Raw genomic sequence first — 25,926 nt, 5'->3', positions numbered from 1 at the left:
TTAGAATATCCTCAAGACATGCACGGACATCCATGAGAGATTCTAAGGGTATCTTAAATTTCCTCGGATAAAATGATACTTCTAGAACGTCTTTTGGATATCTTGAATATCCAGATGTTGTGAGGGAAAAAGTGTAAGATATTTTGCAATAAAAAAGTCATAACAATTATGAAAAAAGTTAAAATTTTATGTTTAGAAACTTTAAAGTTTTATTTAAGAAATTAATAAGTAATTAATTGTTCCAAAATTTTTAAAAGTATATTATAATTTTTAATACTTCATAATATCAGAAAAAAGTCGACACCCCTAAACATTACAAATTTTGATGGGTTGGAATTTTCACAAGTCTCTCCCCTTAAAAGAAATTCTCTAGGGTGGGAACATCATGTTGAATCTTATAGGACCAAACGTAGAATTAGAGCATGTAACCGCCCACGCTTTCCCGTCGTCTATGTATATAGACCAAACAGAAACGTTTTTCTCTTTACAGATATTTCTAACCTTCCAAAAGTTGTGTTACAAGAAGCCATACAATAATAAAGGTTTTTAGTGTCAAACAGACAGTTCACTCTGTAATATCTAGTAATTTAAAAAAAAAGTTTTTTATTTCAAATTAAATATCATTAAAAATCTACTAAGGTGCAATTTTGTCAATTAAGAATTTATAGCTTAATATTTTATAACAACATTAGCTAAATCATGGAATATCTGTGAACAGTTTTAAACATGTTTAATCATCTGAAACAAGTATCTTCATACACCATACTAAAGGCATTAATCCAGTTATAATATAAAAAATATACAATATATCAACTATATTGTCCAAAAAGTAAGTTTGAACAAATATAATAGTTACTTTTAAGAAAAGTAGATATAATACCAAATTTTATTTTTTCTCTCTAAATTTGAATTAGCGACTATTCGCTTTGAATTAGTGACTATTCGCTTATTCTTAGCGCAGAATATGCAGCTGGGAATAAGTGAATAATCACTCATTGAAAATTCGCTGATTGCTAGTGAATAGTCGCTATTTTAAGGGGGGGTATGGTATTTAATTTTTCTTTGTATTTTCTTCAAATTTTTTAAATGAATATATAGTATTTCAAGAATATTGTGTAAAAATTTTAAGCCGAACGGAACAAAATTGACGAAGTTATGAGCATTTGAACATTCAGGTGTCGGTTGCTCCGCGGGCTGTGTTTTCGTATATTTTGAATGTAGTTTGTGTTTAACATTTTGCGGACATTTCTGAATGTTTTCTGATGTCGTTAATGTGTATGTATAATTTTTGGAGTCGCTGATAACGAATCTGAAGTCAAATTTTAAAAATTGTCAAAATTTAAAATTGCGTTTTTCTCGAAATGACCTTTGTGAAGTCCGTGTTTACGATATCTCAAAATCTACAGAACCGATCGTTCTGAAATTTGGCACAGTTCTTCTTGGCTAAATTCCCCAGGTAACTACGAGAACTTTTTTTTAAATAATTAATAATTATACAGTAAAAAATAGATCGATTTTTTCATCGAAAATCGAGTTTTTGGGTTTCAAGTGCTCCGAAAAATAAAAAAGAAACCTCTCGTAGTTACCTCAAAAACATGCCCTTGAACAAAAAATTTTTTTTTCAAATTTAGATGATTCTGTTGCGAGTTACGTTGAACACTGCAAATCCATTTTTTTACGAGGCGCCTGAAGAGATTTACTGACACTCGTTTAATTTGCAATATTTTTGAAGGAGAATTTAAGAAAATTTATTTCAAATATTTAAGTTAAGGAAATTAAGTTAATAAAGTAACACACTTTATATCTCCGAAAAAAATTATCAAAAAAGTGCCATTTTTACACCAAATTAAACATACCCCCCTTAATCACCCCAGAGTAAGCAGGTATACGAATAAGCGAGTAGTTGCTAATTCAAATTTGGAGAGTTCATTTTATGCTTGCATTTTACTTCTTAAAGTCCTAATACCCGACAAATTTGAAAGATCGAATTTTCATCGATTTTGAGTTTTCTATTCCAAAAATAATGTAACAGGTTGAACCTTTTTTTAACGGAATTCGGGACACTCAGAAAATATCGGTAATGTCCTAGTAGAAATACTGATTTTTTATGCTCTTTTGTCTCTTAGGCCTTTCAAAAAATTTCAATTACTTTTATCAGTACAGCCTTGTTTTCTTTATATTTTCCGTTCACATGATAAATTATTTCTACACAGTAAAAAGAAAATCTTGTATTAAGATTTTTCTGAACTCGAATGAATCTTATAAATTAAGATGCTACAAATTCGTTCTCTAAATCTGAATTAGCGACTATTAGCTTTGAATTAGTAAATATTCGATTATTCTTAGCGCAGAGTATGCAACTGGGAATAAGTGAATAATCATTCATTGAAAATTCGCTTATTACTAGCGAATAGTCGCTATTTAAATCAGCCCAAAGTATGCAGCTACGAATAAGCGAAAAGTCGATAATTGAAATTCAGAGAGTGGTAATATTACCGGTTAATATTACGGTAACATTACAGTAATATTACAAAAATTTCAAAAATCACTTAAGACTATTTGAGTGATTAATTATTATCTTTTTTTGCATTTTAATATAAGGGATTGAAATTTTTATGTATTTCAAATACCCTCACACCACCGAATATTTAAGGATATCGCTGGGACATCTTAGGGATATTTATTTTATTTCGGCGGTTTCGATATCCCTAGGATATCCAGATGATATCCTAGGGAAGTCCAAACCGCCGGAATCAAATGGATATCCCTAGGATATCGCAGGAATATCCTTAAATATCCGATGCTGTGAAAGTAAGCGTGTAATATTACAGTTATATTAACCGGTAATATTACCATGAGGTGGACATTTTAATATTACTGCAATATTACGTACTATTGGGAATAAAGCTTATATAGAGATGCAGTTAAATTTTTGATACTTGCAGGTACTTGTGGAAAAAGTTATGACCGATTTAGTTTTTTTAACATTGGTTCTTAAGGGAATTCCTTGCTTTGTCATACATATTTGTCAATTACAATTTTCTTACATTAAGAAAATGACCAAAATTTGTATGATACAAAATAAATATATAATGAATATAATGTTAAAAAAGTGTCATTAAATATATATAAGACATGCAAATAAATTAATTTCTAAAAATATTTTTCATAATATAATCAAAATATCTGGCAACGCTACATGAGAACTTTTCTTCAATTTTCATTAATTTTTCCACACAATCAAAAGTTTACTACACCAGTACTGGTAACCACTACTGGTTCAGTACTGTCAGTTTTGTAATTTATTGTATACGAAAAGAAAGCTTTAACTGGAACAGAGATAAGTTTCACTGCAATAGTGAAATCTCTGCTCTAAGTAATACTTTTTTGGTATACTTAGGAAAAAGTGCCTGAAATTTTTAGTAACCCAACACAAGTTAAATATTAATTAAATTAGTCAACTAACTAATAAATATTTATAAATTTTCGGGTAAAAATTTTTAAATTTTGGTTTTTTTCAAAAGTATAATATCTATTTTTAATCACATATATATTTGCATCAAAAAGAATTTTTGAAAAACTGTTTTAAGAAAATAAAAGTTGTTTTTTGATTTTTAACAAGTGTTGTCAAGAAAATTTTTTTAAATTTTTATTTTAAAAAATATTAATTTTTTATAAACAAATTCATTTATTTTTATTTTAATCGTTTAAAATTTTTTTTTGGTTTATTGCATTTATGAAAACAATAAGAAAATCTTGCAAAATGTTTTGGAATTGGTCTCAGGAAACTTTTTGTTTAAATAATTTTATCCACAGAAAAGAAAAAATGAAAAAAAAAAAAAATTTGAAAAATAAAATCAAGGTGAAAAAATTATTATAAGCTAAATATTTAAACAAAAAGATTCATCAGGTTCACTCTAGAACTTTTTGTGAACTAGTATTAATCAAAAAGAAAATCTACTTGAGCCAGTAATGGAATGGCTCATGTACTGGTCTCATGTTGGAAAGGGTAAAATTCTGAAATTGAGGGTTCACGTGCAATAAGGGGACGCGCAGGATTTTCTTTAGCCCCTCGCGCAGCCGCAGAATCGCTATACGCGGGGACTTTCACTTTCATGCGTATCCTCTTATTGCACGTCAACCCTCAATTACACCCCCACCAGAGGACAGAGACTAGGTCTTTTACCCCTTCCCACACTATTTCTCCCACCTATGTCCTCATCGTTCATGCGTCAGATATTCTCTTTTCGTAACCTTGAGAAAATGTCTAAAACAATTTAATTTTCATTTTATTATAGTTAAATAAGATGTAATTTTATAATTTTATTTAACAATTTTCTATTTCTGCATAGAGAAAGAAAAATTGTTATCTCGTTTCAAAAAAAAAGCGTGCACAAAATAGGCAGTCATTTCTTCCATTTTCATGTTTGTTTACATTTCACATGTTGGACTTGTCTTTAAAACGCTTTTTTTGTTTTTAAATCCGATGACCCTAAGAGGCTGCAGCTTGTCCGACAATTGACCAAATTTTTTTTGTTTGACTTCAGTGCCCTCAGGTGGCCAGAAAAATCCAATAAACATTTTTTTTTTATTTTTTCTTGAAGATGTGTTCATTTTTAATATTTTACAGAAGGTTTCTTTCCTTTTAATAAAGTAATTGACAAGAAAATAATTTTTGTTTGAACCCTTTTTTTAATGCTTCTAAAGTGTAATAATACTTTTGAAAATTTTTGATTTTTCGAATTATTAAAAACGTAGCATACCTCTTCCATACAAATTAATATTTTTTATAACACCTTGCTTCAAAAACTCGACTAAATCGCTGTCTTTTACTCTCTAAATCTAAATTAGCGACTATTCGCTTATTCTTAGCGCAGAGTATGCAGCTGGGAATAAGTGAATAATTACTCATTGAAAATTCGCTTTTTACTAGCGAATAGTCGCTGATTCCTAGCCAATAGTCGCTATTTTAATCATCGCAGAGTATGCAGCTAGGAATAAGCGAATAGTCACTATTTCAATTTAGAGAGTACGCTCTAGTGCTTAAAAGGAGGGGAAATCGTACTTTTACGCACACTTTCCACTTCCATCACAGCAATTTAGTTGAGTTTTTGACGCAAATTGTTATAAAAATTTTATATATAGGACATGGGCGCAAATAGGGAAATCTCGACTCACTCGATTGTCGCATTCGCTTCGTTCATACGTCGAACTCAAAAGAGTCTCGATTCCCCTACTTTTGCGCCCTTGACACATAAATAACTATCTTAATCGGGAATGGCTAAGATTTTAAGTTAGACTAATATCTAAGAGACTGTCAAGTTTCATTTCAATCGATTAATCCGTTCATACATACATGATGCTGGAACAAAATATTGCTAACATATATAGATACACAAATTTTTTAATGGACATTTTTGTTTAAATAGCACCGAACTTTACAGGAAGTTAATGGCGATAAGTTTGCAAGTTTCAAATGTCCTCAAAGTTTAAGTTAACACTGTTAATTTGTTGAAAGTTAGAAAAATAAATTTCCTGAAAGTTTTTCTTCCCAGTGGGCAAAAAGCATGTTCGTTCTAAAAACGTTGTAAGGACGTTTTTAGAACTTTTCATGTCCGCCAAATGTTCTAAAAGCGTTATTAAAACGAACAAGGTTTTTTGCCCACTGTGATTCTAACATTACACAAAATTTTTATGGTAAACTTAAAAATATATTTTCATGCGCACATGATTTGTATGGCAGCTAGCGCTGCGCAATACTTTTTAATTACATTTCCCTATAGACAAACTATGGATGTACTAAAGTACAGTAGGCTAAAGAACAAGTATTTTGGTTCAGTTTTAGTTGAATAACAATAAAAATGAAATATATTACAAAGAAATAATGTTATCGTATGTACTTACCAATTGAAAGTTAAGGTAATTTCGAACCCAAAGAGACCTATATGAACTATTTTGGATAAGTACACGGAGAAACTTTAATTTATAAAATTTGATATTATAATACTAAATTTTACAAAAAGCCAATAGTAAACGAGGATATAGCGTTACCTTTGTGAAAATTACTATTTAAATATTATACTGAGTGAGTATTCTTAATTTGGAAAGAGTAATATAATAATTATGGATTTATATTTCTAAACAGTAGAAAATTTTAATAAAAAAAATAGGAAACTGAAGTTGGTGAATCGTTGAAAACGAGCTTTATAAATATATTAATAACTGAAAAAGAATTATGAAATTTACAAAAACTATGGTAAATATCCATCCCATGTGAAAATAAAATTACTATAGTGTTTTGGGAATATTGACATAAAAGTTTTTAGTCCTCCACAATAATAGAAAAAAAATTACTACTACATACTAAATTTTACCATAGTCGATATTATATATTCCAAGTTGCACCTTCAAATATCACAGTAAACATATTATCTATATTAATAAAATCAGACTTTTGTCTGTACATTGCTCCAAATTAATTTTTTCTTGCATAGTTTATCATTTTAAGTAGTAAAGATAACAAATATGCCATAAATAAAAATTCTGTCTGTCTGTCTATCTGTCTGTCTGTCGTCAATATTTTGTACCGGCAAAACTTTAAAACGGCTCAACCGATTGAGGTGAAACTTGGCAGTGTATTCAGTCTTAACGTAACTTAAAATCTTAGCCATATTTGATTAAAAAATATTAACATGAACGAAAGTTATGACATTTTTTCAAAAAATTTTAAAAAATCAAAAAAATGCAAATTTTTTATTTTTTGTAAGATTGATTTGAAACTATTTGTACCTAATTTTTTCACATAAATACAATCAATTTTTTTATTAAATTAATAAATAGTCTGAATTTAAAAGTCTAAATCAAATTTTTGAATTTCCAATTTTTTTAATAACATTGTAATATAAGAATTCGTTATGTTCAACTTTTTATAAGTAAAACAATAATGTTTTTAGTCTGTTGGGTATTAAACGCAATCTTAGCTGCACACCAATGAAAAATATTAATTTAAACAAAAATATGACACTTTCAAAAAATTTTTAAAATTTAACATTTTTTATTTTTTGATAATTCTTTACTAAACGTTCTTTTTTTTAAATTTTGTGACCAATTAAGTATGCTTGTAACAAGAAATTTTAAGAATTTTAATTTAAGAATTTTATCAGAATTTTAAAATTAATAATTGCAAATCTGAATATGAAATCAGATATTGTAAAAATAAAAAATCGAAAATTACTTTTTTACTCTTTGAAATTAACAATTATTATATTTAAATTATTATTATTATTATTGAATATTATTATTATTATTATTATTATAGATACAAATTATTTTTAAATATAATAAAACTAAATAAACTAAATAAACTTAAATATAATATAATAGATATAATAAAATTAAATTATTTTCATAATTACATCCAACTATACGTGTTCTCCTGTATTAAAATATCTTTTTATAAATTTTTAATTATTATTTATTCAATTCAATTTAATTTTTTCACTGCTTTTAATAAAATTAAAATAATTTAAAATTGTATTTAATTTTATAGTATTGAAAATAAAAATTATTTTAATCAATACAATTTAAATTAAAATTTTAAAAAACTTTAAAAATTATTTGAAGAATAAATTTTTAAAAGAAATTTTTCTATTAAAAATTTATTCTTCAAATAATTTTTAAAGTTTTTTAAAATTTTAATTTAAATTGTATTGATTAAAATAATTTTTATTTTCAATACTATAAAATTAAATACAATTTTAAATTATTTTAATTTTATTAAAAGCAGTGAAAAAATTAAATTGAATTGAATAAATAATAATTAAAAATTTATAAAAAGATATTTTAATACAGGAGAACACGTATAGTTGGATGTAATTATAAATTTCAAAATTTATTAAATCTAAATATTATAACCGTCGAAGACGGGTGCGACAGCTAGTATTATATGTATATACTAGACGTAGACTGCGCGCGCCTTTTAAGTTTGTATTTCGTGCTTGACCAGAAATAAGTAAAGAATATTCATATTGCAAATGTCAAAATGTGTTACTCTCTAAATTTGAATCAGCTAAAATCCGCTGATTGGCAGCGAATAGTCGCTGATTGAAAAAGCTATAAGTATGCAGCTGCGAATTAGCGACTAACAACTATTTCAATCAGTGGAATACTCCATTTTAAAAATAAATTTATCTTCCGACGAAAATCACCGATGTTCGCCGATTCGTGTTTCGCTATTTTATTAGCTGTATCCGCTGATTTGCAGTGAAAACCTTATTCGCTGTTTCAAACAGTGAAATTTTAGCTTATTCAAATTTAGAGAGTATGATTGAAAATTAGTCAAAAGTTCAATCTTTTGTCGATAATAATTTATTTGACCGGAATTTATGATGTCAATACTCTCAAAAGTCGACATTTTATTAGAATGCTTTTATATGAAATTGGTTTGTCATTTTCTAGAAAGGACATAGAACCATCTAGAAACTTAATGAAAACTTTTAGAATCTTCATAGAACGTTCTAGTAAATTTATAAAAACTTATAGAAATTTCTTGAAATTTTTGAGAAACTTTGTGGAACATTATATTCACAATACCTTGTACTATCTTCATGGAATTATCTATATACTTTATGGAACCTTCTAGAAACCTCATAAAACTTTTTAGGGTTTTCATTTGAATTTTCTAGAAACTTCATGGAACTTTCTGTTCATAGAACTTTTCAGAGTTTTCATGAAACTTTCTAAGAACTTCATGGAACTTTCTAGGAACTTAATGAAATGATCTAGAATCTTTATGGAACTTTCTATTCATGAAACCATATAGAGTCTTTATGAAACTTTCTTAAAACTTAACTGAACTTTCTAGAAACTTTCTAGAATTTTCAAGAAACTTAATGAAACTTTTTAGAGTTTTCATAAAACTTTCTAGAAAGTTAATGAAACTTCGTAGAAACTTCATGAAGCCTTCTAGAATTTTTGTGGAATTTTCTAGAAACGTCGTGGAATTTAAAAAAAAATTTAATGAAACTTTTTAATGCCTTCATGGAACTTCATAGAAACTTAATGAAACCTTCTAGAATCTTTACAGAACTTTCTAGACAATTCGTGGAACTTTTCATTCATGAAACCTTGTAGAGTCTTTATGAAACTTTCTACAACGTTTTATGAAGCCTTTTAGAAATTTCATAAAACCTTCTACAATGTGCATGGAACAATGTGCATGGAACTTTATAGTAACTTCATGAAAACTTCTAAAATATTCACGGAAATTTCTAGAAACTTCATGGAACTTTCTGTTCATAGAACTTTTTAGAGTTTTCATGAAACTTCCTAAAAACTTCATGGAACTATTCAGAAACTTCATAAAACCTTCTAGGAACTTAATGGTACTTTCTTGAAATTTCATAGAACTTTATACAAAGAAAGTTCGTAGAACTTTTGAAGAAACTGAATGAATAACCTTTTAGAATCTTTATGGAACTTTCTATGTATAAACTTCGTAGAACTTTTTGGAAACATAATAGAAAAATCTAGGAAATTTTCATCAAAATTTTTAAAACTTCATGAAAATATCTAGAAAATTCAGGAAAGCATCTAAAAATTTCAAGAAATCTTCTGAAATCTTCATAGATCCTTTTAGAAACTTGATGAAACTTTTTAGAAACCTAAAGAAATATTTAGAAATTATATTTCACCTTTTAGAAACTTTATAGAATTTTCTAAATATTTCATGGAATCTCTTAAGATCTTTGTTTATGAAGTATAATATTTGCTAAAAAAAATATTTACCTAAATATACACATTTTGAAAACCATCAAACCTAAGCAACTTTTCTTTATGAACCAAAAAGTAATAAATAAAAAATTAAAATCACAAACAATTTTTTTTAATTAGAATGCTTTTATTATGGCGTAGAAAAGTAGAACTATAAAAATTTTAATAAAAGAATAAATGTCCGATAAAATATTTCAATTTATTGCAAATATTCATTATGGCAGATTACATCAAAATGAAACATGACAGTTTTAAATAGTTTGTCGAATTAATTAAAGGTCCAAGAAGAAATAATTCGTAAAAACATTCAAAGTTGTCTAAAATATTTTAAATCATTGAAAACATTCTTTAAACCATATTTAATGAAAAAAAATTTTCCAATTTTGAATGCTTTTACGAATTACTTCTTCTTGAACCTTCAATCAATTCGAAAATATATTCAAAACTTTCATGATTCATTTTGATTCAATCTGGCATAAATAATACCTACTCGCAATAATTTTAATTATTTTGGCAAACATTTATTCTTTTATTGCAACTTTCAACAGTTATACTTCTATCTTTTATTTATCACTTTTTAGGCCGCCATAATAATAGCATTCCTATTAAAAAAAAATTTGTTTACTTTAATTTGTTTAACTGGGGCGCATGAATAAGTTCTAAAATTAATTTGTTAGAATTACATTAAATAGAATTTTCTTTTAACCGAATTTTTACTTGACCGAATTATTATTTTACAGAATTTCTGTTCATCCGATTTTCTATATATGACAGAATTTTTATATAACCGAACATTCAATTAATTAATGAAAATTCTAAAAAGGTTAAGTAACAATTCTGTAATGTGAAAAAACGATGAAATAGAAATTCTGTGAAATAATAATTCTAAAAAATGAAACTCAGGATAAAAGTAAATTCTTTATATTAAAATTCTGTCTAATAAGAATTTGTCTAAATAGCTATTCTGTTTAACAAAAAATCGAGCATATGAAAATTCGATCAAATATAAGTTCTGTCAGTTGAATGTCGTTGCTTGACAAAGATAACTGACGCACACACCACTTTTATTTCTGTGTGTCAGTAAATCTGTACGCGGTCAGATCGTGTCTGTTTTACGCTCTTGCGAGACGAAGATGAGAAATAAGAATTCGACCAATGGAATAGACGCCACGGCGACAATCGACCAATGGGATACGCGTTACGTTACTCTTTAGAGATTTCTTATTAAGGATCACACATATTACATATTCTTGAGGAACGCACGCTTTTAATACAATACTAATATAAATAACTTATTTTAATAATACACACATTCACATAATCGTCGCAATACATGCTTGAGAAAAAAGAAAATTTCTTTATATACTAAACAACAAAAAGTATTGCCGCTTGCGAGAGAATTTCTACAAATATATGTTAAATACCTGTGTAAATCAAATTTAATATTTTAAATTTATTTAAATTTATTAATTAAAATATAAATTATTAGTATAAATAAAGTAAAATTTAAATTAAATTCTCAAAATTAAATATTATTCAGTAAATTTCATTTTGTGTTTCCTTCACTGTTTAACTTTTTGAATAATTTTAATTAAAAATTTGGAAAATTTCTTCAAAATTTTAACAATAATTCAAAAAATTTAGATTTTTTAAAAAGTTATTATTTTAAATAAATATAATAAAAAAATTTTCTAAGAATTACTTTTTTACAATGATTACTTGATATATACTTTTTTTGAAACTATTTTTTGTTTTGATTTTTTATTAAAATTTTTCAATATTTGATTTTCAGACATTTTTATGAAACACTTAAAATAAATAAATTATTTTTAATAAAACACAAAATAATAATAAACACATATTTAAAAATAATTTTTTTATATGAAATTATACATTTGATTTAATTATTATTTAAATTAATCTAATTTGTTAAATCTAAATATTGAATAAAATGTTCAAAATAGTCATTTCTCATATTTGCAAACTATATACTTAATACATACATATTGATAATATTACTATTACGTGATTAAACCCAATCGGTTATATTCGGCAATAATCGGATATTTTTCGTACATCATCGGTAAAGTTCGACCAAGCGAATGCTACTAAGAAATAAAATTCCTATTTTCAATGGGAATGTTTTCAAAAAACAATTTTAGATGTTACAACAACCAATTTTAAGATGAGCAATATTTTTATCACCTCTGCTTCTTTCCAATAAAAATAGTAATATTTTTAAAACAGAGTGTAATATGTGAAATTTCAACTGTTACTTTTCATAATTATTCTATTTAAAATTCTTTTTGTGAATATCTCTTTTTCCTAATTTACAATTCATATAGCTTTTATTAATCATTCCAACTCCTTATTGTAATTATTAATAATATACTATACTTTTAAATGATACCGATAAATTTATTTTGTAATACAGTAGTAGAAAATAATGTCATTTTTGTCACTTCATCCTCTCTTACTATTGGTTTTTTGTAAAAATAATTATTATAATGTCAAATTTTACAAACTAAAGTTTCTCCGTGTAGATTGTTAATAAACAATTGCAATTTTAACTAATTGTTTATTAACAATCTACTCATTCAAAATACTTCATATAGGGGTTGTTGGATGCCGAATTACGTCAACTTTCAATTGCTAATTTCAGAATTAAGATAACTTTATTTCTTTGTAAAATATTCCATTTTTTATAATCATTAATTAATTAATATATCGAAAACCAAAAAAACGTCATTTTAGTTTTTTTTGGTATTGAAAGTATATATCTTAAGCTTCATTTTGAGGGTAAAAAAAGTGCCTCTTTTAAAAAAAATATATATATTTGATTTTCAAAAAAGGAGTAAATTTTGAATTTAAAAAAACAATTTTCACCATTCGAAAGAGCACAAAAAAATCTTTCGACAGCATAGAGGTCAAAAATTTTTCATCCATTTATATAGAAAATACGATTTTTTAAAAAATCCACTGTTCAAATTTGACGATAAACTTGAACCCCCTCCCCCCTTACAGTTTTGCATAAAACTTAATAATAATTTGTGGGTGAAGTACTCACTCATAGTTCTAAAGTTTGTGCAAATTTCAGCCCGATCCGAAAATCTTCAACTTTAATGTTGGATCACTTCAGGAATTTTGCCTCACATAGGGGACATAGGGGCAAAATGGTTAACATTTGAAGCTCAATGAAACTAACATTACTATATCTACACTGCCGCTCAATAATATTTGCCCAACTTACTGGATATCAGGGCTTTACAAAAAGTTACTTATCTTTAATTCTAATAAAGATATAATCTTCGTCAAATATTCATCTTAAAGCTTATATCTTTAACTTGAACGATAAAAAAGAGAAAATTAAAAAAAAGTTCATTGTTTAATTGTTTAAAATGGAAAAAAATTTTCATTTTTTTGTAAATTTCAAATTAATACAGTTTGTGAAGAAATAATCAAATTTTTCTACGATGATTTTTGAGTAAGGTATGACCATTTGTTTAAAAAATAACCCTTTTTCAATTGATAATAATATGATAACTTATGAACAATTGACATTTGGAAAAAAAAATTTTAGAGAAAAAATGTTCCTTATTATGTGTAGAATTAGGAAAAAAATATTTAAAAATTTTCTTAAATAATTTTGTTTTTCTCTCATTTTGACCTTATATATTTTATGACAAATATAAGGCATTTTATACGTGTAATGTCCTGAGTTAAAAAATAGATTTCTCGAAAAAAAGTAAAACTTGGGGAAATTGTTGTCCTACCTGATAGTAAAATATCCCGAAAAAATTTTTTGACTTTTTTGAAATTTTGGGGGCGATAGAGGGGGTCAATTTTATCAGTTTTCACTGACACTGCCTACTATTTAAATTTTTTCTGTCTATAAATGCATTAAAAAAATTTTGACAGGTATGTTTTTTGAAGGTTTTTTCATGCTATTTCCAATAGTGGATTTCGTTTTTTAAAATTCTTGAATTTTGATTTTCTATAATTAAACATAAACTTTGCGCATTAAGAAAAATAAGAAGTTTAAATTCTTTTCTATTGACTTATCTGTACTGGAAATAGAAAAGAACTCATTTTTTATATTTAGATGTTCACTGGGGAATTGGGTAAAAACGTAAATTCGTCTATTCAGAATAATTGAAAATGATCAACTTATGCTTAATATATTCAAAATTTAAATCTTGTTATATTTCTCGCTTTTTACCGGGTCCTGCAAAATTCGGTGCTATCTAGGTCCTTGTTGTTCATAACGACAAACTACGTCAAAAGTTTGGATTCTGAGAAATATATAGGCAAAAGTGTGATTCTGATTTTATTATTTAACTGAGACTGGGAAAAACCGGCCATGTGGAGGTGTTAATTTCTCCGAATTGTTCAAACTTTAAAATATGTCAATTATAAATTTAAAAAGAGTATATTAAGAATACCTTATTTCCTCAGTTTGACATTTTTTAATTGTGTTTGTGCAATTTTATAAACAAAATTTTGTTTTTTCGCTTCCGCTAGAAATTTTTATGCATCAGTTCTTAAGAAATTTGTGAGAAAATCGTGTAATGTTTATTAAAATTGTTTTTTAGTAGAGGTTTGCAAAAAGTTTGAATGTCAAAACGAGTCGAGCCGAAATTTTTTCGAGCCGAGTCGAGCCCGAGCATGACTTGAATTTTTCAAGCACTCAAGTGAATTCGAGCATATTAAACGTTCAATTTTTATTGTTTTGCAAAAATTACAAAATTAATCAACAGATAAGTGATTGATTACATATTGGAAATTACAAATTTATGAAGAAATAGTAAATAGCTTACAAACAATCTAATATTCAAATTCAATTTACACAAGTAGTCGACTATTTTCGAGTACTCGAATTTACTAATAATGCTCGACTCGGCTCGACTCCAAAAACGAAAGGCTCGAAAAATCTCGATCGAGTTTCGAGCTTTTTGAACACAGGCCTATGTCTGTCTCCCTTGCAACATAAATTCACGAAGATTACCTATCGGCTAGGAAACTTCGTGAACGCTTTCGTGAATCTTTGTCGACTTTACGGAGATTTACGAAATTTTACAAAGTTCACGGACAGGCGTTTCTTCGTGAACGACAACAATTAGTTAAAACTATTTGTTTTATAATAAATAAGATGTTTCTTCCATAGAAAATTTAATTTTATCTTATTATTTTCCTTATTGGGAAGATTGTTTATTGATTTTTTATATTTAGTGAAGTTTTCCTTTCAATTAATTCTCTAAACAAACAAAAATAAATAAACTGGTCAGCTTGCCCCAGTCTCCCCTATAGATAGATTGATTTAGAAAAAGATGTATATATAATGTATAGATGTATATTATGCTTAAAGTGCTTAAAATTTTTTTAATACCATGAAAACATTGTTTGTCATTATAGGAAAAACCTGAATATGTTCACTACATCTTTGTTGTTGTGGATCATTTCGGTGCTGCCATCATCTTCTGGATTCATCGGATACGATTGCGCATCGCAAAATTTAAATGTAACTACACTGTCCTTATTGGATGTCGACAGTTGCGAATTGCCCCCCATTTCTATCACCACACAAGAGCAATACATTGAATTATTACAAGTTAATACGTACAAAGAAGCGACCGTTACCCAATGTAAAATAGAAGTTCACCGCACAGTTTATCACTGCGGAATGTTTTCGCACATATCAGTAGTTATAGAGGGTGAAAATAATTATATCAAATCTATAAGCAGAGAGGCTTGTCTAGAAGCTCACAAGTTTGGACACTTTAGAATTAGAGATGATCATATAATTGATGGACTGAGGGTAAATAACACAGTTACCATTCCAACATTATTTGCAGGAAATTTGGATAGAACAGGTAAATGTAAAGGAGCAACTTTCTCAGATCCGTATGGAACATGGGAAAATGTAGTGGTTCAAGGGACTGTGACAATAACCCTTAGCGATCATCAAGCTAGAATCAACTTGGAAAACAACAAGATTCATTTACGTTCCGGAACAGCTTGTCCTCTAACTGAGAGAACATGCATGGATCGAGATGAAGGCAATAGCTTCTGGGAGCCAGTACCGAAGGACATCTGTAAATTTGATAAATATACTGTACTTTACCGAGGCATAGCAAGCAAAATGACGGACTACCAAGTTAATAATACCGAGACAGTATATTCAATATCATCTAAACAAATAACATTTGCCTTGATGACAAAAGGTGTTGAAAATTTATGTGGGTACAATCTAATTACTACAGAACATCCGCAGCTAATTGTTTTTGAAACGAACCCAGGCAGAACTTTTGCAAGTAATGAAAAAACTATATCGAATTTAGATAATTTTTTGTTTATGAATTCAAAATTTCTATATATTGAAAAACATATAAGAACGCAGATAAAAAATTTATACAGAGATGTATTATTACAAAAGTGCAATTTAGAAAGGCAAACATTGAAGAATTCGTTATCCATCGCCATGCATTCTCCTGATGAATTTGCATACGACTTCATGAAGAAAGCCGGCTACATGGCAGTTGTAGCTGGCGAAGTAATACACTTAATTGAATGTTTACCAGTGGAGGTCCAAATTCAACAAGGCACAGCATGTTATGCAGAAATTCAAGTCTCTAGAAATAATAAAACCTATTTTATGAGTCCCAGAACACATATTTTGAAAGGTACTGGAACAGAAATTCCATGCAGCCGAGTACTTCCTGTTCATTTCTTCTTATCCGGAAAATGGTATAAAGTACTGCCATTCCTTACAACAGCAACAACTCCAAACGTGATTAAACCAGAAACAAAACCAACTTGGGAATATGAAGTTCCAGCCAATCTTGCTACCAGTGGAATATACTCCCAATATGACATAAATTTGCTTTGGGAGAGAATAATGTTTCCCGTCGAAAAGAAAGCAGTTTTAAGCGATTTGGCTCGAGAAATAAAAGGGTATAGAATTTCGAATTCCGGAGGAAGTTTTGGAAAATTATTCGACAACAATGCATTAGAAAAAATTATTGAAAACACTTGGACGAAACTGTGGACAAAATTCACTACCTTCGGCACATTCGGTGCTGGGGTCTTATTTCTTATATTCATATACCAGATAATCAAAGGAGTAATAGAGATAGTTTTGCAAGGTTATGCTCTTCACTCTATTTTCGGATGGTCGCTTCATCTACTTGGAGCACTGTGGGGTTCTCTAACTCATTTCTTAATACATATGGCAGACACACCTAAACAAACTAGAGAAGAATTAGATAGAGAATTAGAAGAAATTGTAATAAAAACTACTACTACAAATCCTGTTGCAGTTCAAGCGGAAAGCAGTATGAATAGAAAAGAAGAAATGTACCCCTCAAGTGAATTGAATCAAATAAAGTCAGGGAAAATTTCCAAATTTTAATTTGTGTAACAGCTATATTATATGAATTTTGTAATATTTTTTAATGTAATTTCATATTTACTTAACTAAGAGAAAGAAAGTATTAGTTGTTATTCGCATAGAGTACAACATGTAACATTAAAATATGATCCATAGGAAATTAATGAAAGTATAAACAAGGTGTTCAATTCATGACCATTTAGCTTCCTCATCATGATGCACTTATGTTCAAGATTAAAAGAAGGATTACAAATAAAATTGCGATCAATTTTATAAATGTTGGTAAAATGTAAATTTTATATACATGAATCGATTCGTTTTCATGCCAGGAATACGGTTTTGACAAAATGAATTAAAAATTTTCATAAAAAAAATATTTCAAAAGATATGAAAAAATTTTTTTTTCAAAAATTAAAAAATGATATAATTTATAGATTTTAAGTAAAATGTAGACTTTATATAGGTTACTCAATTTGTCTTAATGCGAGAAATCAGTTTTTTGGACAAAAAAATTATATTTTCATTGTAAAAAAATTTTTGGTTAAAAATAATATTTTTGAAAAAGTGACATAAAAAAATTATGTTGATATTTTTGGAAATCCTTGTGTTTGATTTTAGGTATTGATGACTGTAATAAGCCTATAAAATTTTAGGACAATCCATTGAAGTGTATTAGAGATAATATGTACTCTAGATTTTGTGACATACAGACACACACACACATACACTACATAAAGATGCCCTGAAATTACTTGTAAATTGACTATAAAAATGTTTAAACTTATTGTAATTGGCTCATGGGTGTATGCTGCTCGCAAACCATATTCCATTACAAAAACTCATGTATTAGTATTACCGCCAGTGGGCAAAAAGGCGCAAAATCAAAGATGCAACTTCAAACGCCTGTAACGATGCAATTTTGTAATATTTTTTAATAAAAAATTTTTTTTAAAAAGTTTATATTGTGTACTGTAAGGTATGCTTTACTTTAATTCAATAAACTTTACCAGTTTTTTTAAAAAAAAACCTGAAAAAACGTGCATTTACACGAGTTTCCCCCTTAAATAACAAGCAGAAAAAAATAAATAAAATAAAAAATAACTGAATAAAAAAATATAATAAGTAACAACACGCACTATATAGCAACAAATGAATTCTCTCCACAGGAATCAAAACGTAAACGTCCAAAAAATTTTGAAAAAATTAAAAACAGTGAACATTTTTGTTTGTTAAGAAAAAGATAAAATTTTTGTTTCCTAAAAAAATGTAAATCATTTTAAAAATTTGCATATCCGACTTACAATTGAATGATATTTTAGTAAGCTATTCTCAGAAACTTTAAATTTTCAGAAATAGGGTAACTGACGTAGTTGTTGGAACCTTAAGGGGTTAGTACCACATCTTTTTATAAAAAAATCGATTTTCTAAAAACTGCATATTCTTGTAGTAGATATATGTAGAAATGCAATGCAAACTATTATTTTGGTTGTAAACTTCGGTAACATGTCGAAAAACGGGGTACAATGTAAAAGTCACGTGCTCATGAAGCGTACTCCTTGCGAGTACAATATATGCTTTTATAAATATGTACCTATACAAATATGTATCAAATTACACATATATGTATATAAATGTGTATATAAAAGCATATATACATTTATATCATCTATCCTGTCGTGTAAGGGGGTATTAAAAAAAGGACATTCTTTCGTATAAATTCACTTTTTCGCAAAATAACGTTTTTTGACCTGACGGACATCATAAAAGGAAAACTATTTCACCGATTAAACTCAAATTTTTATGGCTTATTCAAAATATATACCGCTATCGTCGGAACTAGGATCATAATTTTTTATTAATATTTAAGAGTGTTGAAAGGACTTTAAGATTCATTGGCATTTAATTATCGCCCTATAAATACGGCACTGAACGTAAACACGATAAACATTGATTTTAAAACATTTTTTTCTCGAATTATGGACACTTTTTATAAAATCGGCCAATATACCAAGATTTCTTATCTTATAAATTTCCTAAATCCGAAAGATTTTTGGAATCCATGCAATAACGCGATCGCAAAATTAAAAATAGGAAAATAATAATAATAATGACAGCTGCGACTTTCTGCTCCCTGCATGCTTCTGCCTTCTAACAGCAGCAGGACGTAATAAAGCTAAAATTATTACTTTCCTATTTCCAATTTTACGATCTCGTTTTTGCATTGATTTGAAAAATCTTTCGGATTTAGGAAATTTATAAGATAAGAAATCTTGGTAAATTGGCCGATTTTATAAAAAGTGTCCATAATTCGAGAAAAAAGTGTTTTAAAATCAATGTTTATCATCTTTAAGTTCAGTGCCGTATTTATAGAGCGATAATTAAATGCCAAAGAATTTCACAGACCTTTCAGCAATCTTAACCATTTTTTAAAACAATTTAAGTTGAAAAAACAAGGTCAAAAATGAAAAAAGTCCGACATTTTTTTTTCATCGAAAACAGTTAATTGTAGTTCCGACGATATAGCGACGAGCTTACTTTTCAAGAAAATATAATTTTTTTTCGATGACTTGAATGGGAGATATCGTATCCGCCAATCACAAATAGGGTTATTTTCCAGCGGCCATGACAGCAATATAATGCATAATAAATAGGGAATTAGGTTGTTCAAATTGTGTGAAGACAAATCCAAAATGGCGATTAAGCGGTGCACACACAAACATAAGAAATGTACGGAATGAAATCGAATTTTTTTAATATTTCACTTAAATGAAATTTTGGAACCTAAGTGTATAAGGATTTTAGTTTCTATTTTTAATTACCTATTTAATGCAATAAAAAAAACGATTTTATTTTTTTAATAACTTTTATTATTGCATTAAATAGGTAATTAAAAATAGAGGATTTCTTCGCCCCGATTTTTCCTAAATTTTCCCGTACCTGAAAAAACTAATTTTAAAAAGTAAAAAATGAAAAAAATGAATTTTTCTAGGCCCCGAATTTTCCCAAACTTTCCCGTACTTTGAAAGATGTAATGATCTGAATTTTGAGCCAAAGGATTTGCTCGCCGGATGAGTCCGGGTCTTAAATTTTAGGAACTCTTGAGTTCATTTACTCTCTTATAACAAATTTAAGTGGTATATCGTGATAAGCAGGTAGGTAGAGTCAATAATGAGGCGATGATAAACCTTCGAAAGCAGTTTTTATTTAAACAATGTAAAGAAATAATAAACAATAAAAGAAAATAACAATAAAATAGATAATTAAAAATCAAACTGCTCGATAACTCAAAAATATATAAAGGTACAAAAATAAAGAAATCCTAGCTAACTAATTAACAATAGTAAAAATAAATGTAAAAAAAAACTAACTAACTAACTTAAGTGTAAAAGAGAGAAGTGGAAAAGAATAAAGAGTTTTTTTGAAAGAAGTAAGATGAAGAAGAATTTAGAAAAATGAAAGAATAGAGAATAGAGAAGTGAAAGAAGAAAGGAAACGAGACGGTACGCCGCTGTGGTGTTGCATTAATGCTGCATTGGTTCCGCCGCAATACTGTAAGAAGAGAATGTTTAGTTCTCGCCATTTTGTATTTTTCCCCAGGTGGAATGCTCAAAATAATTTCCGCGAGGGAGATTCTAGAAAACGCCCCTAGCTACGAGACGAGCGAAAACTAGGTTTCGTGCACGACTAGTGATTCTATTTTAAATCGAATTTCTAGATGCCGTTTCCGTACGACATTCATGCTCTACGCGAAGCTAGTGCGGAAAGAGAGAGAGAGGAAGTTACAGGTTATTCTTCGCTCCAGATGTACCTCGAGTCGAAGAATAATACCTGGTGCATCAACTCGGTGAAGAGCGAGACGTACCTCGTCTTCACAGGGTCGGTTCTCCAGGAAATGGCGGGTCAGGATCGCGTCAGCCTTCCACGGATGTACCCCTGGTCAGACCTTGCATGGCAGGTAAGAAAAGATGGAGGGCGAAGGGAGTTACTCTTGTACCAAGGTACCTGAGTACTACTCCTTCTGCAGGAATACATCCACCAGGTCGGCCCCAGATGTACCTGAGATACCGTCCTTGAGGATGAGGTAGGCAGGGCTAGCAGCACAGATGTACCTGTGGTCTGCCTGCCCTGGGGAGGATGATCTCATTCCTCAGGAGAGACGTACCTCACCCTCGGCGATAGATAAGAAAGGAAGAGAATAGGAGGAAAGGAGAGAGCTGCTGTCGTCCAGCCTCGAGATGTGCCTCGAGTCCGGTCGACGGCGAACTGAGGAAATTGTACGTGCAAGCAAGTATATACCGCTTGACGTTTCTACTGGGAGCTATGGCGCGAGTGAGAGAGACCACGTGCTGCGCGGCAAAGTATGCGCGCTCGGTACTCTCCTCCTGGCTGCCGAGCTGAGAGCTCAATCGTATAGAATATATATATTCATGCATTGAAATGATTTGAAATAATATGCTGACAAAATACTTTTCGTTTCGAATTAATATTTAAAATAAAATGCTTTCGTTACATCCCCCCTACTAAAAAAGCGAATTCTAATGAGCGTCTTGGGGAATGTAATATGCAAAAAATAAAGAGAAAAAAAAAAAAATAATTTTCAGTACCACTTACAAAATTTTTCTGGCTTTTCTAATGAATCCGTTGGTTCTCTCCAAGCGTAAAATCCACTTGCCATCGTTGACGGGCAACCGATAACGAGCGGGGCCAATCGGAACTTTAATCCATGGTCCTCCAGGAAGTTTAGAGATTTTAAATGGCAATTTTGAAAGTTCCTTTACCAGAGGAATTGGGTTTTCCTTCGAATTTTCAGCAGTGTTGTTATTTAGGTCGACTTCGTTGATGGTATCTTGGAGACTATTAAACAATTCTTCAAACGACTTCGGGCAATCTGACGATAATGGTTTTGGAGAAGGTAAGTTCTTTTTTACGATTATTGGGGTGGTAAGTAAAATGTCAGAAGTGATTTTGGGTTTATTAATTTTTTTCTTTTTAATAATTTGCGGTTTTTCTTTTTTAGGTGCAGTGTGAATCGGGTTAACTTTCTTCGGGCTTTTCATCTGCTTCATAATTTTATTTCTTGCGGTTAATTTGATCGAGGATAATTGTGTTGGGGTACGTTTGGTAATTTTACCACTCTTTTTAGGGGTAGGTTTAGCGGGCACAACTAATTTTGGGATACTTAAAATAGGTAATTTCGAATTTTGAATTTTTTTCTTAATTTTTTCGTTTTTTTCTAAATTAATCTTTTCTTCTTCTTTTTTACAGATATTGAGCATGGTGTTTTCAAAATTTCCTTTATGGATGGACGGCGGTATTTCCACAATTTTCCTTTCCAGTTGAAAACGTGGTGGTTTTTGAGTTGGAGCTAACACTTTACATTTTTCCGTAATTCGACCTGAATAGGGTTGTAGTGGAGCGATAATTTTTTCAGGTGGTTTAATTATATCAATTACCGATTTTTTTTCATCAAACATTTTTTGATAGGCGATGTCGAATTCGTATATCGAAATATTCAAATTGTTCATATCTAACGCGTCTTCTTTTATTTTCTCGCGCTCGAGCTGTGCTAAGCGTTTCAATGTTTCCATCGCGGGTGACTTTGAGGAACTATACACCTAATTCTAAGAAATAAGATTTATTTTTCTTTAGAGGTCTTTGACTTTAGAATTTTGGGGGGAAATTATATTATTGGTTGGAAATGTCGTCAATGAAGTTCTTCAGGTCCTTTAAATGAACATGACGAAAAATTTTCCCCTGTTCATTTACAACATCATAGATTACTGGAGAAATTTTTTTCTTTATTGTAAATGGGCCACTAAACTTTTCTAATAATTTCGCATTTTCTTTTTTCATTTTGTTTGACAAATGAAAATTTCTTTTAAAAACCTTATCTCCTACATTGGGTTTCCATTCTCTTTTACGTAAATTATAGTGTTTTTGTTGAATTTTGAAACTTTTGGCAAGGTTAATTCTAACTAATTCGAGGGCATTTTGAAGTTTTTCTATCCTTGTCTTTGAAGCGGTGGTTGTGTTTGAATTCAAGCGCGTGTCTTGAAAGCCTGGTGGGAGAAACTCTCGGCCGGCGGTAAGATAGGCAGGTGTGAAACCGGTCGAAGTGTGCTTGGCCGTGTTGTAAGCAAATTGAAGTTCCAACAGATGGCGGTCCCAGTCCGGTTTCTTAGCGTCGAGGTATTGTCTAATCATCGTCTTTACTACTTTATTTACTCTTTCTACTGGATTGCATTGTGGTGAGTAGGGTGGCGTAAGGCGATGAATTATACCAAAATCTTCCAAGAAAGATTTGAATTCTTTGCTAATAAATTGTCTACCATTATCTGAGACAATTTTTTTAGGACAACCATAGCGATAGAAAATTTCTTTTAGTGTTGAAATAACTAATACTGAAGTTGCTTTTCTTAAAGGTTTCAATTCAATCCACTTTGTAAATCGATCTTGTATTACGCAAAGAATTGAATTTCCTGAGGTTGTTCTAGGCAGTGGTCCGACGAAGTCGATAGAAATCATTTCCCACGGATTTTCTACGAGGGTTGCATGCATTAAATTTGCTGCAGCCTGTTGTGTGCTTTTATTACGTTGACAATTCTGGCAGTTTCTTACATATTCGGCTCCATCACGAAGCATTCCAGGCCAGAAAAAAAATTCTCCAAGTCTAGCTAAAGTTTTAGCAACACCCAAATGTCCAGCTGTTGTTTCGTCGTGTACTTTGTGTAAGATTTTCTCTCTATCTTCTTTCGGGATACACAACTTCCATTGATCTTCGTAGGGTGTGTCTTTAAAGTCCAGCGAGTGAAGTATATGGTGAAATAATTTTCCATCTTCAATTTTGTAGTCTGGATTTCTTTCTGGATTCTCGGAGGTTGTTTTAAATTGGCGTTGATACCATTGACAAGATGGTTGTTTGTCAATTGTAGAAACTGCTAGGGGCAATCTTGACAAGTAATCTGGGAGACAATTTTCGGAACCTTTCTTATATTGAACTTCGAAGTCCCATTGTGCCAATTCCATAATCCATCTTGCGAGTCTTCCTGACGGAGTGATGATGCTGTTCAGCCATTTGAGAGCTTGGTGATCAGTGACAACTATAAAATGGTAGCCTTCTAGATAGTGTCTCATTTTCCAAATGCCCCATTTTACAGCTAGGCATTCTAATTCCGTTGCTGAGTAGTTTTTTTCAGATGAATTTAAAGTTCGGCTGGCATAGGCGATAACAACTTCAGAAGTTCCAATTTTCTGAGTCAAAACCGCTCCGAGACCTTCCAGGCTGGCATCAGTTTGTAAATAAAATGTCTGCGACCAGTCGGGACAGGCTAATACAGGTGCTTCAGTTAATGTTTTTTTTATCTTGTCGAAAGCTGCTTGTTTTTCTTCATTCCAATTCCAAGTTGTCTTCTTTTTTAACAAATCAATTAGGGGGGACATTAATACAGAAATGTCTTTAACAAATCGACGGTACCACGATACCATACCCAAAAATTTTCTCAGCTCTTTCAGGTTGGTTGGAGGTGGTAGTTTCAAAATGGCGTCGACTTTATCGGGGTCGGGATGCAGTCCATCTTTATCTATTAGATGTCCGAGGTAAGTGAGTTGGGTTCTGGCGAAAAAACATTTTTCCCAGTTAGGTACTAGTTTGGCTTCACTTAATCTTACAAATACTTCTTCTAGGAGTTTGAGATGTGATTCGAATGTTTCCGAGGTAATAACGATATCATCGAGATATGAAAAGACGTTTGGAGCTAGTTCAGCGGGAATTACTAGATCGATGAGTCGTTGAAATGTTGCTGGTGCGGAATGTAGTCCAAAGGGCATGACTACAAATTCAAATAATCCCAATCCTGGTACTGTGAAGGCTGTAAGGGGTGCACTATCTTCGGTTAACTCAACTTGCCAATACCCGTTCTTTAAATCAAGCGTAGATAAGTATTTGGCACCTTTTAATTGGTCCAATATACTATTGATGCGGGGGAGGGGGTAAGCATCTTTTTTTGTTACTTTGTTTAGTTTGCGAAAGTCAATGCAAAATCGTAGTTTTCCATTTTTCCTTTTAATTAGCACTACTGGTGAGCTCCAAGGGCTTCGAGATTTTCTAATTACTTTTTGTTTTAACATTTCCAGGGCTTCTTGACGCATAAGTTCCTGTGTTGCTGGATTTCTTGGCTGGTAACGTTGCTTAATTGGTGTGGATTCTTCCAGGCGAATTTCATGTTTCAGGAGTGGAGTTTGTCCTTTTATGTTTGCGAATAAAAGTTTCTGTTTTTCAATAAAGGTGTTTAATTCCTTTTCTTGATCCTTGTCCAAAGTTGTTAACCCTGATGTTCCAATTTCGCAAATGTCAACTTTAAACGAGTTAGTTAACAATCGTATATCTTGATTGTTAATTAGTAGAGAAAAGTTGAATTTTTTTAACAAATCCATACCTATGAGCATTGGTTGAGATAAACCAGGTAATACCAAGAACTTATGTTTTACCTTAGTTTTCCCTGCTGCGATCTTCATGTCAAAACTTGTTTTAACTGTGTATTGTGTGCCATTTGCTAAGGCCACAATAATTTCTTCTAAGTTTGCGACTCCCCCTTGAGCAATTAAAGTATTTGCTGTGTGGATGTCTATAAATGAGCCTGCTGCTCCTGTATCCACTAGGGCTGGGATGGTTAGATCTTCACATTTACAGTTGATGAAGATTCTGGAGTCGGGAGATGATAAGGTCGAACTTACTCCGATTGTTCGACCTTTTTTGCGTTTCCCGGCTT

The 25,926-nt window shown here is 30.1% G+C and overlaps 1 protein-coding gene across 1 annotated transcript; it reads left to right on the top strand.

Annotated features, from left to right (window-relative positions):
* The first annotated feature begins 588 nt into the window (after positions 1-588).
* Positions 589-17,488, top strand: LOC127276940 (uncharacterized). The gene is made up of 2 exons (XM_051297693.1): positions 589-829; positions 15,184-17,488. The coding sequence occupies exon 2, from the start codon at positions 15,197-15,199 to the stop codon at positions 17,177-17,179; it is 1,983 nt and encodes a 660-aa protein (XP_051153650.1). The 5' UTR covers positions 589-829; positions 15,184-15,196; the 3' UTR covers positions 17,180-17,488.
* The last annotated feature ends 8,438 nt before the right edge of the window (positions 17,489-25,926 follow it).

Source organism: Leptopilina boulardi, unplaced genomic scaffold (genome assembly GCF_019393585.1).
Source record: "Leptopilina boulardi isolate dan_hultmark-lab unplaced genomic scaffold, ZJU_Lbou_2.1 LbouV2_161, whole genome shotgun sequence".
Lineage (NCBI taxonomy): Eukaryota > Metazoa > Arthropoda > Insecta > Hymenoptera > Figitidae > Leptopilina > Leptopilina boulardi.
This window is presented reverse-complemented; position numbering and strand designations above follow the sequence as displayed.